At 51.7% G+C, this 15,806-nt stretch overlaps 1 protein-coding gene across 2 annotated transcripts in view; it reads right to left on the bottom strand.

Annotated features, from left to right (window-relative positions):
• The window catches only part of MLX (MAX dimerization protein MLX), a 258,108-nt gene that overhangs the window by 72,076 nt on the left and 170,226 nt on the right, over positions 1-15,806 (bottom strand). For both annotated transcript variants that reach the window (XM_077459435.1, XM_077459438.1), the window contains exons 5-6: positions 12,071-12,170; positions 11,743-11,842 (exon numbers count right to left, since the gene is read on the bottom strand). In XM_077459435.1, the coding sequence (XP_077315561.1) occupies positions 11,743-11,842; positions 12,071-12,170 (200 nt within the window). The remainder of the gene's footprint in view (positions 1-11,742; positions 11,843-12,070; positions 12,171-15,806) is intronic.

Raw genomic sequence — 15,806 nt, 5'->3', positions numbered from 1 at the left:
ACCTCAGCCACCAGAGAAAGGAATCCCTGACTAGCTGGCTCACCCAAATTTGACAATCCAGGGATTACCATGAGACCCAAAACTAGCGTGCAAAAATGCAGCGAGATACCAATAACTTCACAGAAGCTTGAAGAGTCAGCAGCTTGTCTGAAGGGAGAAAGACTCTCACCTCTGAGGAGTCCAGAATCAAGCCCAGGTACTCCAGGCATTGAGTCGGCACCAACACCGACTTCTAGAGGTTCAACACCCAGCCAAACTCCCAGAGAGCCTGTATGGTGATCGCCAAATCCTCCCTTAATTCTGAGGCGGAAGCTGCTCTCAGTCTTGTCTTAGCAATGCCAGAATTGGGGCTAGCACCTTGGTGAAGACCCTTGGAACCGTCGCTAGGCCAAAAGGGAGAGCTACAAATTGATAGTGCTCGTCCCCGACCACAATCGTAGAAACCTCTGATGCCTGACGCATATGGGGACATGCAAGTATGTCCAAGGATGCCAAGAAATCCCCCTAATGGAGTGCAGCGACCACGGAGTGAACCGCTTCCATCCTGAATCTTTGTACTTTCACTAAGCCATTGAGGGCCTTGAGATCAAGGACCGGACAGGAACCATTTCTTCTTTGGGACTACTAACAGATTGGAGTAGAATCCCTGAAACCTTTCTGGCGTCGGCACAAGTACTATCACCCCGCACAGCAGCAGGTCCTGTACTGCCCCAAACAGGGCCTCCCGAAAACCTGGGAGAAGATGAAGGTTGGAGGGAAAAAAAATAGGATTTTTGTACTCACCGTAAAATCCTTTTCTCTGAAGTTAATTGACGGACACAGCAGCTCTTCGTGACCTTAAGGTTATATCGCCCCTTTAGGCGAGGAATAGGCAAAAAGTGTTAAAAACAGCAACACTTGCACAGTACTGCCCAGAGGGCGGCCCTACTGGCTATAACCCCTTACATTGCATCCAGCAGCTCAGTTTTTTTTTTTTCCTGCCTAGTGTAGGAGAAGGACCTGGCTCCCGATGGGACCATTGGTCCTGGTAATTTTTTATTTTTTCTGCATTTTTTGATCTATAATCAACAGCTGGGGGATGGGTGACAGTCTTGATAATATAGATCCTTGTAGTCTCCCCAGCCTGGCCATTGAATTTGAGCAGGCCCTAGCTACGCACTGGGCCCATCTCATCCAGGGGCGGCCGGTGAGCTATATGCTCCGGGGCACACCAATGACTGGGCTACTGCTGTCTGTGCCACAGTGTGCTGTGGCCAGCAGTCACCCCGTACTGCTCGGGTGATGGGTCTATCTGTGGAATGTGTCCTGCAGGAGGGGTAAGTATGGTTCTACCTGTCTCAGCAGGATGGAGCAGCTGGGCATCATTCCCTGGGAGGTCGACTAGGGGGGGTCTCGCACTCTCCCTTTCTTCTCTTTCTGTCCCTTCCCTCCTCCCGATGCTATGGGCCGCTGTTTGACTGGGCACATGGGGGTGTGGGGCACGTACCTGGCCGGGGGGGGGGGGGGCTCTGGGTGCTGAGGATCCGCTCATCCTCCTCCCTTTTTCTTGGCCACGGTGGGGTGTTTGTGTTGTGTGAGACATGTGAGGAGGCCGCTGCACACTCCACGGCCATTTTGCTTGTAGCCACAGCCAGTCTTTTGCCTTTCTGCGTCCGCCCCCTTTCAGCATCCGCCCAGGGATCCTTTGACCTGGCCACATAACTCTGTATCTTACGATCTGGTGTGCCCCCACCTTAGGCAAAGGAGTCTAAATACATCCGGATGTAGCGACCATTCCCGTTGGTCCAGCATCTCATGACTTAGGTAGTCCGCTTGCCAGTTTTCTACGCCCGGAATATACACAGCCGTCAGAACCGGCACACGCCGCTGTGCCCACAGCAGGATGTGAACGACTTCCCGTGCTGCAGCTGAGCTCTTTGTTCCTCCTTGATGGTTGACATACGCCACCACTGTGGTGTTGTCCGACTGATCAGACACCCCTGCAGCCTCTGTGACCATGTGGAGAGGCCTGACTGCCCAAAGTTCCAGCACATTGATCGGCAGGCGGGATTCTTCCTGGGTTCAATGACACTGGGCTGACTGTACGCCCCAAACTCCCCCCACAACCGGTCAGGCTGGCGTCCGTTGTGATCACCGTCCAATGAAGAGGAAGGAATGACTTCCCGGACTGAAGGGCCGGCGACCTAAGCCACCACAACAGGGAATCCCTGACTAGCTGGCTGGTTCACCCGAATTTCACAATCCAGGAACAATGGAGATTTGTCCCATCTGGACAGGATCTCCTTTTACAAGACTCGAGTGTGGAATTGAACACACGGTACCGCCTCGAAAGTGGCTACCATGAGACCCAGGACTCGCATGCAAAAATGCAGTGACGACCACCTGCGGGACAGCAATAACTTCACCGCAGCTTGAAGAGTCTGCAGCTTGTCCGAAAGGAGAAAGACTTTCACCTCTGAGGAGGCCAGAAGCAAGCCCAGGTACTCCAGGTGTTGAGTTGGAACCAACACAGTCTTCTGTAGGTTTAGTACCCAACCAAACTCCCGAAGAGTTTGCATGGTGATTGCCACATCCTCACTTAATTCTGGGGCGGAAGCTGCCCTCAGAAGGAGGTCATCCAGGTAACCCACAACTGCTATCCCTCGCTGCCTTAGCAAAGCCAAAATTGGGGCTAGCACCTTCGTGAAGACCCTCGGTGCCAGGCCAGATGGCAGGCCAAACAGGAGAGCTACAAATTGGTAGTGCTCCTCCCCGACCGCACATCACAGAAATCTCTGATGCTTGATGCATATGGGGACATGCTAGTATGCATCCTTGATGTCCAGGGATGCCAGAAAATCCCCCTGATGGAGTGCAGTGACCACTGAGCGAGCTGATTCCAGCCTGAACCTTTGTACTTGCACAAAGCTGTTGAGGGCCTTGAGATCCAGGACCGGACGGGCCTCTTCCTTCTTTGGGACTACAAACAGATTGGAGTAGAAACCCTGAAACCTTTCTGGCGTCGGTACTGGTACTATCACCCCACGCAGCAGCAGGTCCTGTACTGCCCCAAACAGGGCCTCCCGACGAGCCGGAAGATGATAAAGGTTGGAGGGAAAAAAAATCTGTTTGGCGGACAATAAACTATCTTGTACCCTGAGGAAACCAGTTCGCAGACCCACTTGTTGGAAAGTAGGGAGGTCCACCGGGCTGCAAACTCCCGAAGACGGGGGCAAACCATCATGCGGTAACAAATTTGCTCACAGGCTTGTTTGGCTTGCAAATCCAGGGACGCTTTTGTCCCTCAGCAGGCCCCTTGTCAGACTGGGAACGCTTACCCGCTGTCCCAGGCGGACGAAAAACCTACTTCTGAGCGGAAAAGGAGGGCCCTTGCCTACGGCGTGGCTCCTTCCCTTTTCTGGACTGTGGGAGTAACGTACTCTTACCCCCAGTAACATTATTAATAATGTCATCCAGTGAGGCTCCAAATAGCCTCTCTCTCCCTGGAAGGGCAAGTCCGCCAGTGCTTTCTTAGATGCCTGGTACGCAGACTAGCATTTCAGCCAAATCAGGCGACATAGCACTACTGCTGATACTGAGGCTCTAGAGGGCAAGTGGGTCATATCACAGGTATACTGGTTGCCTCAGCAAAAACATCAGAGGGCGCCAAGAAAATGGCCGCTGAACTACTAGAAAATGTCTGAAAGGCAAAAGACTGGCTGTGGCTACAAACAAAATGGCCGCGGAGCACACAGCGGCCTCCTCACATGTCTCACACAGCACAAACACCATACCGTGGCCCAGAAACAGGGAAGAGGACGAGCGGACCACCGGCACCCAGGGCAGTCCCCTGCAAGGACCCAGAGCCCCCCGGGCCAGGTACGTGCACCACACCCCCATCTGCCCAGTCAAACAGCGGCCCATAGCATGGAGAGGAGGGAAGGGACAGGGAGAGAGGGAAGGGACAGAGAGAGAAGAAAGGAAAAGTGAGAGACCCCCCTAGTCGACCTCCCAGCGAATGCCCAGCTGCTCCATCCTGCCGAGACAGGTAGAACCATAATTAACCCTCCTGCAGGGACTGCTGGACACATTCCACAGATAGACCCATGACCCGAGCAGTACGGGGTGACTGCTGGCCACGACACACTGTGACATAGACAGCAGTAGCCCGGTTATATGTGTGCCCCGGAGCATATAGCTCACCGGCCACCCCTGGATGAGATGGGCATGTCGCGGCCGACCCATCGCGTAGCTAGGGTATGCTCCCTCTCTATGGCCAGGCTGGGGAGACTACAAGGATCTATATTATCCAGACTATCACCCATCCCCCAGCTGTTGATTGTAGATCACAGGAATCAAAAAATGCACACAAAAAAAAATAAAAAATTACCAGGACCAATGGTCCCATCGGGAGCCAGGTCCTTCTACACTAGGCAGAAAACAAAAAACTGAGCTGCTGGATGCAATGTGAGGGGATATAGCCAGTAGGGCTGCCCTCTGGGCAGTACTGTGCAAGTGTTACTGTTTTCAACACTTTCTGCCTAGTCCTCTCCTAAAGGGGCGATATAGCCCTAAGGTCAAGAAGAGCTGGTGTGTCCATCAATGAATGATGGAGAAATCATCTTGTAGTCTGATGAAACCAGTTCGCAGACCCACTGATTTGAAAGGAGGGAGGGTCCAGCGGACTGCAAACTCCGGAAGGCGACCCCCCACCTGAGAGTCACACGGGGGCAAACCATACGGCAACAGATTTGCTCGCAGGCTTGTTTGGCTTGCAAAACCTGGGATGCTTTTGTCCCTCCACGGCCACCTTGTCGGACTGGGAACGCTTACCATGTTCTTGTAGCAGCAGCCAGTTTCTTAACCGCAGCCATTTTCTTGAAGTCCGGTGGCCATTTACCCGGTGCTGTCAGACGTTTTTTTGCTGAGGCCGCCATTTTCTAGTAGCCTCAGTTTTGTTTTACTCTAGCACTGGGCAGCTGGTTCAGTCTGGAACAGTGCGAAACTGACACAGAACATCTCGTGGCTGGCACAGGGGAGAGCGGACAGCAGTTGCAGAACAGAACATTTCAAGGACCACTGACAAAGCGTCCGAAGGCACTGCACTGTTTGCAGGTGAGCCGGTTGCAATTGCAGGGAGATCTGGGGAAGAAAAGGCCAGCTTCTAACGCCATGCTGACTCACCCTGTCTGCCACCCTTGGGGACTTAGGACAAGGTGCTCAATCCCACCCTCCTAGCTGCTATCAGACTGAGGGGCCCCACCGCAGGACTCACCACCCTGACCGAGTGCTGCGCCATGCTGTAGTTGATCGCCGTGTCCTGCGTCAGCTCACATGTGTTGAGGAGTAAAAATCGCTGTTCTGAGGCACAGGAACCAGCGCTGGGGAGAAAAACCGCGCTGAGGCTACAAGAAAATGGCCGCTGGCCGTTCTTGTATAGTAAAAAACACTAGGAAAATGGTCGCTGGACTCCAAGAAAATGGCAGATGACCGTGCTGCTCACAGAGACTAACAGAAAATGGCCGACGGCCATGCTGTACACAGAGACTAACAGAAAATGGCGGCGGTCAGCGCTATGGCAGTAGCACATGCAGAGCCCACAGACAACAGCAGAGAGACAGGTGACAGCACATGGAAACAGACAGCCAGCGCAGCCCCCAGCTAAGGGTCAGAGCCCCCCGGCCCAGGTACATTCACCGCACCACAGCCCAGCCATGCAGCATCCCCCGTAGGGGGGGGGAATACAGGGACAGTGAGAAGAAGGACCCCCTAATCGACCTCCCAGGGAATGCCCAGCTGCTCTTTCCTGCCAAGGGCTGTACTTACCGTCCGGACAAGCTGGAAGTATTCCATCACAGATCCACACCCAAGCAGTACAGGGTGGCTGGTGGCCACGGCACACTGCGACAGACATCCATAGTCTGGTCATATGTGTGCCCCGGGGGAAGGAAGCTCACCGGCCGCCCCTGGAGCCTGAGGAGCATGTCGTGGCTGACCCAGCGCGTAGCTAGGGCCTGCACACGCTCGATGGCCAGGCTGGGGAGACTACAAGGATCTATATTATCCAGCCTTTTACCCAGCCGGCTATTGATAGAAGATCACAGGATCAATATTTTGCACAAAAGGCAAAATCCAGAAAAAAAATCCCCAGGAGCCTAGGTCCTTCTCCTTCACTAGGCAGAAAGAAAACTGAGCTGCAGGAAGCAGGCTGAGGAGTTCTAGCCAGAGGGACAGAACTGTACAGTTCTGTTTTCGCATGTATTACATGTTCTGCCTAGTCCTATCCTGAATGTAGTCTAATAACCCTACGGTCAAGATTTAATGGAGCTACGTCCATCAATGAACGAAAGAGGCTAAAAACAGAGAGAAAACGAGTGGAACACCAACACCAACACCTAGTGCAGCCCCCTGCCAGGACCTGAGTTCCCCCCCAGAGGACCCCCGGGCCAGGTTTGTCCACCACACCCCCTATGTCCAGTCACACAGCGGCCCCTTAACATGGGCAGGAAGGAAAGGGATAGGGAGAGAAAAAAGGGAGAGTGAGAGACCCCCTTGTCGACCTCCCAGGGAATGCCCAGCTGCTCCATCCTGCCGAAACAGGTGGAACCATACTTACCCCTCCTGCAGGGACTGCTGGACGCATTCCACGGACAGACCCACCACCCTAGCAGTATGGGGTGGCTGTCGGCCATGGCACACACTGACGCAGACAGCAGTAGCCCGGTCATATGTGTGCCCCAGAGCCTACAGCTCGCCGGCCGCCCCTGGACCAGACGGGGCATGTTGTGGCCGACCCAGCGCATAGCTAAGTTCTGCACACACTCGGATGGCCAGGCTGGGGAGACTACCAGGATCTATATTACCCAGCCCAGCCAGGCCGTTGATTGTTGATCACAGGAATCAAAAAGCACCAAAAAGAAAAAAATCCAAGGACCAATTGGTCCCCACAGGGAGCCAGGTCCTTCTCCTATACTAGGCAGAAAAAAACTGAGCTGCTGGAAGCAGAGTGAGGGGTTATAGCCAGTAGGACGCCCCCTGTGCAGTTTTTACATGTTCTGCCTAGTCCTCTCCTGAAGGTGGCGATAAAACCCTAAGGTCAAGATTAAAGGTGCCGTGTGTCAATAAACGAAAGAGAAAAATAACTTATGGTTAATTTTTAGGGACAGCTTACTGAAATAGTACCGGCTGATGACAGAAAGCAAACATAGTACCAATATTAAAAAAAGGACCAACGTATATACTACAGACCAATCAGCCTAAGGCCGCGTACACACGCGCGGACTGTTCGCCCAACCTTGTTCGGCAAACAGTTTCGGCAAACAGTCCGCTCAAAATTTGCATGAGCGGACTTGCCCACACACGAGCGGACTGTTTCAGCGAACTGTTTGCCAAACAGTTGGCTCAACTTTTGAAATGAACGGACTCGCCCACGTAAGGAGGAGGCAAATCCGCCCATTTCGAGCGCGTGTACAGGTAGGCGGGGCCCGCGAAGGAGACGTCGCGGGCTCCGCCGCCTGGAATGGGCTTAAAGGGGAACCCCAACGCCGAAAAAAATCGGCGTGGGGGTTCCCCCAAAGTCCACACCAGACCCTTGTCCGAGCACGCTACCCGGCCGGCCAGGAAAGGCCGCGCGGCCCCCCCACCCCAAAGCACCTTGTCCCCATGTTGATGAGGACAAGGGCCTCTTCCCGACAACCCTGGCCGTTGGTTGTCGGGGTCTGCGGGCGGGGGGCTTATCAGAATCCGGGAGCCCCCTTTAAGAAGGGGGCCCCTGGATACCGGCCCCCCACCCTATGTGAATGAGTATGGGGTACAATGTACCCCTACCCATTCACCTGTGAAATAAAGTACAAAAAAAAAACACAACACAGGGGAAAAAATATATTTTATTGCACAGCTCCGGGGGTCTTCCGTCTTCGGGGGTCTTCTCGCCGGACTCCTCCGCTATCTGTGTGTAGCTCTTTTACTAGCGGAGGAGTCTGGCTTTCTTCCTCCCCGCCGCCGGCCTCTTCTCCCGACTTCGGGGGTCTTGTCCCCCTCTTCGGTTCTTCTGCCGGGCCACCGCGCCTTCTTGTAGCTCTTTTGCAGGCGGTGGCCCGGTCTTCTGTCGCCGCCGCCGCCTTCCGTTCTTCTGTCGCCGCCTTCGGTTCTTCTGCCGGGCCACCGTGCCTTCTTGTAGCTCTTTTACAGGCGGTGGCCCGGTCTTCTGTCGCCGCTGTCGCCGCCGACTTCCGTTCGTGTTCTTCTTCTTGTTCTTCTCCAGGAGATGTTGACACGTCGCTCCCCCGGCCGGAATGCCAGAGCCGCGCTGTGCGGTCACTTATATAGTGACAATGGGGCGGGGTCACATGGTATATGTCACATGGGTTGGTCACATGGTGACCCCGCCCCCTTACGATGTCATAGTCCCCATGTGACATCAACCCATGTGACCAACCCATGTGACATATACCATGTGACCCCGCCCCATTGTCACTATATAAGTGACCGCACAGCGCGGCTCTGGCATTCCGGCCGGGGGGAGCGACGTGTCAACATCTCCTGGAGAAGAACAAGAAGAAGAACACGAACGGAAGTCGGCGGCGACAGAAGACCGGGCCACCGCCTGTAAAAGAGCTACAAGAAGGCGCGGTGGCCCGGCAGAAGAACCGAAGGCGGCGACAGAAGAACGGAAGGCGGCGGCGGCGACAGAAGACCGGGCCACCGCCTGCAAAAGAGCTACAAGAAGGCGCGGTGGCCCGGCAGAAGAACCGAAGAGGGGGACAAGACCCCCGAAGTCGGGAGAAGAGGCCGGCGGCGGGGAGGAAGAAAGCCGGACTCCTCCGCTAGTAAAAGAGCTACACACAGATAGCGGAGGGGTCCGGCGAGAAGACCCCCGAAGACGGAAGACCCCCGGAGCTGTGCAATAAAATATTTTTTCCCCTGTGTTGTGTTTTTTTTTTTTGTACTTTATTTCACAGGTGAATGGGTAGGGGTACATTGTACCCCATACTCATTCACATAGGGTGGGGGGCCGGTATCCGGGGGCCCCCTTCTTAAAGGGGGCTCCCGGATTCCGATAAGCCCCCCGCCCGCAGACCCCGACAACCAACGGCCAGGGTTGTCGGGAAGAGGCCCTTGTCCTCATCAACATGGGGACAAGGTGCTTTGGGGTGGGGGGGCCGCGCGGCCCCCCCTTCCCCAAGGCACCCCCCATGTTGAGGGCACGCGGCCTGGTACGGCTCAGGAGGGGGGGCGCGCTCGCTCGCCCCCCTTTCCTGGCCGGCCGGGTAGCGTGCTCGGACAAGGGTCTGGTGTGGACTTTGGGGGAACCCCCACGCCGATTTTTTTCGGCGTTGGGGTTCCCCTTTAAGCCCATTCCAGGCGGCGGAGCCCGCGACGTCTCCTTCGCGGGCCCCGCCTACCTGTACACGCGCTCGAAATGGGCGGACTTTCCGAGCGGGAACAGTCCGCTCATTTCGAAAGTACAGCGGACAGGCCCACACACGGCGGACTGTTCGCTCAAACACAGTTTCAGCGGACAGTTTTTCGGAATTTCCGAAAGACTTTGTCCGTCCAACTGTCCGCTGAAACTGTCCGCTGAAAGCCCACACACGAGCGGACTGTCCGCCCAAACCCTGTTCAGCGGACAAGGTTGGGCGAACAGTCCGCCCGTGTGTACGCGGCCTAACATCAATAGTATGTAAAGACCGTTCCTGCCAGATCAACCTTTTAACATTCTATGAGGAAGCGAGCTGTAATTTTGATAGAGGAAGAATTGTAGACAGGTATGTATACTCAGGCTCTTTTAAATTATAGATTTACCAAGAAAAGCATTAAAGGGATAGCCCACTTAAAAGTGATACTTAGTTGGCGCTAGGCAGGTTGAGGAAAGCCTAGTACACATGGGCCAAATGCTGGGCATCATTGGCCGGTTCAATAAGAAACCGGCCAACATTTAGCCTGTGTGTATGGCAGCCGATCCAACAGAAGGCGGCCGACCTGTCAGCTGAGCATGCTGTACAACCCAGCAGCCGACAGTCTCCCGATCAGCCATTGGCTGAAAGCGCTGATTGGAGTGTTCTGGTGGGGGGCCGTCCCACTGTCAGAACACAATAGCTCAGCGGGGAGATCGCTGTACTAACATCAAATTGTTAGTACAGCGGCTCCAACTCAATAGTGTGTACTAGGCTTTAGACTTCCAAGAATCCTTTTAACCACTTCAGATCCGCGCTATTGCCAAATGACGGCATTAGCGCGGACCTACATTTCCGGGACTACGTCTATTGACGTCGTCCCGGTTACGAGCGGCCTGCGCGCCCTGTGAACGGCGAGTCTATGAGACTCGCCTGATCACCGATCCGTGCAAGGGGTCGATCCCGACCCCTTATCACGTGATCAGCTGTCAGCCAATGACAGCTGATCATGTGATAGAACGGAGCCGGTAATCGGCTATTATTCCTCCTCGCGCTGACAGCGCGAGGAGAGAAAAAAAAAGCCGATCACCGACGGCCGTGATCGGGACATCAGTCCCGATCACGGCCATCAATACAAGGGACCACCTGCCACCTGCCTGTGCCCACCTGCCTCCCGCAGTGCCACCCTGAAGTAAAATAAAAGCAAAAGTAAGTGCCCCCCGTCAGTGCCCATAGTGCCCACAGTGCCACCCACAGTGCCACCACAGTGCCACCCACAGTGCCACCCAATCTGCCTCAAAGGTGCTGCACCCCAGTGCCGCCCATCAGTGCCCAGCAGTGCCGCCCATCAGTGCCCAGCAGTGCCGCCCATCAGTGCCCAGCAGTGCCACCTATCAGAGCCACCTATCAGTGCCACCTATCAGTGCCCATCAGTCCCATCTATCTGTGGTACCTATCAGTGCCCATCCGTGCAACCCATCCGTGCCACTTATCCGTACCACCCATCCGTGCCATCTTATCTGTGCCCATCTTTGCCCATCAGTGCCGCCTTATCTGTGCCCATCCGTGCCGCCTTATCTGTGCCTATTAGTGCCGCCTTAACTATGCCTATCAGTGCCCACCAGTGCAGCCTATCAGTGCCCACCAATGCAGCCCATCAGTGCCCACCAATGCAGCCCATCAGTGCCCACCAATGCAGCCCATCAGTGCCCACCAATGCAGCCCATCAGTGCCCACCAATGCAGCCCATCAGTGCCCACCAATGCAGCCTATCAGTGCCGCCTAATCAGCGCACTTCAATGAAGGAGAAAAATGACCCGTTTGCAAAATTTTATAACAAACTATTAAAACATGATTTTTTTTTTTTGCATCTTTTTTTGTTTGTTTAGCAAAAAATAAAACTCCGAGCTGTAACTAAATACCACCAAAAGAAAGCTCTATTTGTGGGAAAAAAATGATAAAAATTTCATTTGGGTACAGTGTTGTATGACCGCGCAATTGTCATTCAAAGTGCATCAGCGCTGAAAGCTGAAAATTGGTCTGGGACTGAGGGGGGTTTAAGTGCCCAGTAAGCAAGTGGTTAAATTCTAAACTATTATGATTTTTCCATCTACCCAACCCAGCTTGGTAATTTGAGTGTTGCTAACATTATCCTGCACCTCTAATTGCAATCTCACAATAGGTTAAAAAAAAACACCTAGGAACACCAGGTACTGCTGAAGTGGCCGGAAACGGTTGTAGATAGCTTACTAATCAGGGTTCCCTGGAGATGGTTGGTTAAACGCTTCAGCTACAAAAAAATTAAAATGGTTTTGGGTTTACCAACCCTTCAACACCACATATTCCCTCAAGGACATCTGAAACTTACGATTTCATAATCTTCAAGGCCATGACCTCTTTCCGCAAGGTAGATACCTCCTCCTCCTGCTTTTTCTTCTCTTTATGAAGGAACTGAATATAATCAATTGCTGTGGGAAATTTAAATAGCAATATCAGGTGTACATTCTCACAGTGCAAGCGTGACACTAATAAGTAATCAGTTCACTAGTTTATCTGGCCTTTAGTCATTTTCACAGAAAAAGGACACAAAAAAACACATTTGCATGTAAAAGCAGTGGTCATACATGAACTTCAGTATTACACAAGGTTGGGCAAAAAAATTAAAAATAAATAAAAAATGTATATTTGGCACTTACTCTTCTGCAGAACAACTGCCTTGCTGAGCTTTTGAGAGCCTATGGAGCAGTCTTGTTGCTGACATGTAGGCACTATAGTCTGTAAATCATCATAGCCTTTCTGCAACAGAGAAATTTTTATAAATGATATAGGCAGATTAAAAATAACATTTCAGCCTTTGCAGATGACATGACGACAGCTGTGCAGTGGAATAACGTCCTGACAGAATGTCTCTAATTTACAAGACGACCTCAATGCACTATGTGGCAAATGAGGTTTAATAAATTTAATAAAAGGTTGATAAATGTAAAGTTATGCACTTGGAGGCTAAGACTATACATGCATCCTGCATACTAGGTGGTCACTAGATCCATAGTGGAGAAGGATTAGCTCAATAATAGCATGCAATGCCAAGCTGCAGTTTCCAAAGAGAGAGAGAGAGAGAGAGAGAAAGGTGAGAGCTGAGAGGAGAGAGAGGTGAGAGAGATCATTTAGCCCCTTTACAAATCATTAAGACCTCATCTAGAATATGCAGTTCAACTTTGGGCACCAGTTCACAAAAAGGATATCTGGGAACTGAAGAAAGTACAGAGAAGGGCAATCAAACTGATAAGAGGCATGGAGGAACTCAGCTATGAGGAAATATTAGAGGAACTGAATTTATTCTATCTTGAGAAGAGGAGATTAAGGTGGATATGATCAACATGTACAAATATATAAGGGGTACATGTAGTGAACTTGGTGTTGAGTTATTCACTTTATGGTCATCACAGAAGACAAGGGGTACTCTTTATGCCTAGAGGAAAAAACAAAACCAGTAGTGACAAAATCCTTCTAGCTTCCGGGTTCCTGATAACGATGCAACTGTTCTGTAAATGGACAGGTCAGTAAAGGTAGCTGTTAGGGGAGGGGCACCTTCTGCCAATTGAGCAGCTGTATAGCTCCACGGATCACTTTTACATTGTAGGGAATCACCAGCAGGCATGCTTTCCTTTATTTTTACTGGGTTATCCAACCAGTAAGTCTTATTCACTTGAATGGACTGCTGAACCTACAAAAAAAAAAAAAAAAAAAAGGGGGGGGGGGGGGGGGGAAGAGGTCCCTGTACCCTTTCCAAAATATTGCCACAGGGAAACCATAGTGTATGCGGTTCAGAATGGGAAAACGCACTGCAGTTTCCACTGCACGGGAATGCCATTAAAGGGGTTGTAAAGACAAATTTTTTTTTTTTTTTTTTAAATAAACTGTTAAACCTAACTCCACCGTGCAGCTCGTTTTGCACAGAGTGGCCGCGAACCTGGTCTTCCGGGGTCCCTCGGCAGCTGTCTCAGCTCATCCCCGCAAGAACTAACCACCTTCATGCGAGCTCTCTTGCATGGTGGTTAGTTCTAGCGGGCGCACTTCCGTCATACGGCCGGTGGCTATAGCCGCTCACTGTATCACTCGGCCCCGCCCCCTTGTCATTGGATGTGATTGACAGCAGCGCAAGCCAATGGCTGCGCTGCTTTCAATCCATCCACTCTAGCCAATCAACGGCCAGGCTGAGCAGCCAAGAGGACATCATGGGCAAGCCCAGCAGGTGAACATGCTCAGGTAAGTAAAACAGGGGGGCTGGGGGGGCGGTATTGTCGGATGTTTTTTAACCTTAATGCATAGGATGCATTAAGGTGAAAAAACGCAAACCTTTACAACCCCTTTAAGATTATTGGCACCTCTGCACATCAGTTAAAAAAGCAGGTGCAGAAAAAGTGGTAAAGGGTTGAGATAAACCATGATAAACCATTACAAAGTTTATAGTGCCATCTGTGCCCTCATTCAGGAGTTTTACCCTCTCAGTTTGTCCCATTTACCATGATCTCTGAAAGTGAAAAAAAAAATCCGTAATTTTCCCATTTTTCTGTGTTGTCCCTAGTACAATAATAGAGGGAAATCTCCCTATACAGATGTCAAGAAAAAAAAAAAAAAAAAAAAAAAAAAAAAAAAACACACACCTGATGGGGGTATACCCCTTTCCAAAATAAATTATTAATAATAATAATATGTTTTATTTATCAACTATCACATTACATAGTTGCATACGTTTTTTTTTTTTAAGAAAGGACTTTTGACAACATTATCTTTCAAAAATGATTACAATTTCTATGCAATTCATAGACAAAAGATATAAAATGGATGAACATGTTTACATACACACACACACACGTGTATTATATACATGTGTATGTCCGCCCAAGTGTATGACTTTCTTCTCTTCTTCGCTTCTATGGGCTCTAGCCCCAGATGTTTTGTAGACCTAGCAACGCCCCTGACCATACCCACCCTGAAGTATTGTGGTGGCAGTTTTTCTTCAGCTGGAACAGGGGCATTAGTCAAGGCAGAGGGAATTATGAACAGTTCCATTTATCACTCAATATTGGCACAAAAAGCGGAGCAGACGTGGTAACCGTTTTAGCGGAGGGAAGGCATAAATCAGCCGGTACTGCTCCCATGGAGCCACCAATAAGTCTGACGCGTCCGCCCAAGGATCTCTTTTCCTGGACACGAACCTCTGCACCTTTTGATTGAACCGAGAGGCCAGGAGATCCACATCTGGTGTGCCCCACCACAGGCAAAGAAGCCTGAACACCTCCGGATGCAATGACCACTCTCCTGGGTCCAGCATCTGGCAACAGACAGTCCGCCTGACAGTTTTCTACTCCCGGGATGTATATGGCTGACAGGGCTGGTACATGTCGCTCTGCCCACCAAAGGACGTGAGCGACCTCCCATGCTGCCGCCGAGTTTCTTGTTCCTCCTTCATGGTTGACATATGCCACCGCGGTGGCGTTGTTCGACTGGATCCTGATCGGACACCCTCGTAGTCTCATCGACCATGTGGAGAGGCATATCCTAATCACTCGAAGTTCGAGCACACTGATTGGCAACTGGGATTCCTCCCTCGACCAGAGGCCCTGGGTCGACTGTACTCCCAGTATTCCACCCCAGCCAGACAGGCTGGTGTCCGTTGTCATCACTGTCCAATGAAGAGGTAGGAACGACTTCCCGGACCGAAGGGCCAGAGATCTTAGCCACCAAAGAGAGACACTGACTAACTGGCTCACCTGAATCTGCCAATCCAGGGATGAAGGAAATTTGTCCTATTTTGCAAATATCTCCTTCTGCAAGACTCTGGTGTGAAATTGGGCGTACGGTACCGCCTCGAAGGAGGCCACCATGGGCCCCAGAACTCACATGCAGAAGTGCAGCGACGACCACCTGCGGTTCATCAACAGCTTCACAGCGGCTCTGAGAGTCTGCAGTTTGTCTGAAGGGAGAAACACTCTCGCTTCCACGGAGTCCAGCAGTAAGCCTAGGTACTCCAGGCGTTGCGTTGCACAAGAACCGACTTTTTGAGGTTCAACACCCACCCAAATTCCTGCAAGGTTTGCATGGTGATCGCCACATTCTCCCTTAATTCTGAGGTGGAAGCTGCTCTCAGAAGGAGATCACCTAGGTAACCCAGGATTGCAATCCCACGTTGTCGCAACAACACCAAAATTGGAGCCAATACCTTGGTAAAGACTCGGGGTGCTGAAGCCTAGCCAAAGGGGAGAGCCACAAACTGGTAGCGGTCTTCCCCTACTGCAAATTGCAGAAACCTCTAAAAGGAAGGCATATGGGTATGTGCAGATACGTGTCCTGGATATCCAGAGACATCAGTGAGTACCCCTGATGGAGTGCAGCAACTATGGAGTGAACAGATTCCATTCTGAAACT

Source organism: Lithobates pipiens, unplaced genomic scaffold, assembly GCF_037356315.1.
Source record: "Lithobates pipiens isolate NorthernLeopardFrog02 unplaced genomic scaffold, aLitPip1_a1.2 Scaffold_28, whole genome shotgun sequence".
Taxonomy (NCBI): domain Eukaryota; kingdom Metazoa; phylum Chordata; class Amphibia; order Anura; family Ranidae; genus Lithobates; species Lithobates pipiens.
The sequence above is the reverse complement of the archived record's forward strand: the minus strand, read 5'-3'. Positions and strand labels throughout refer to the sequence as shown.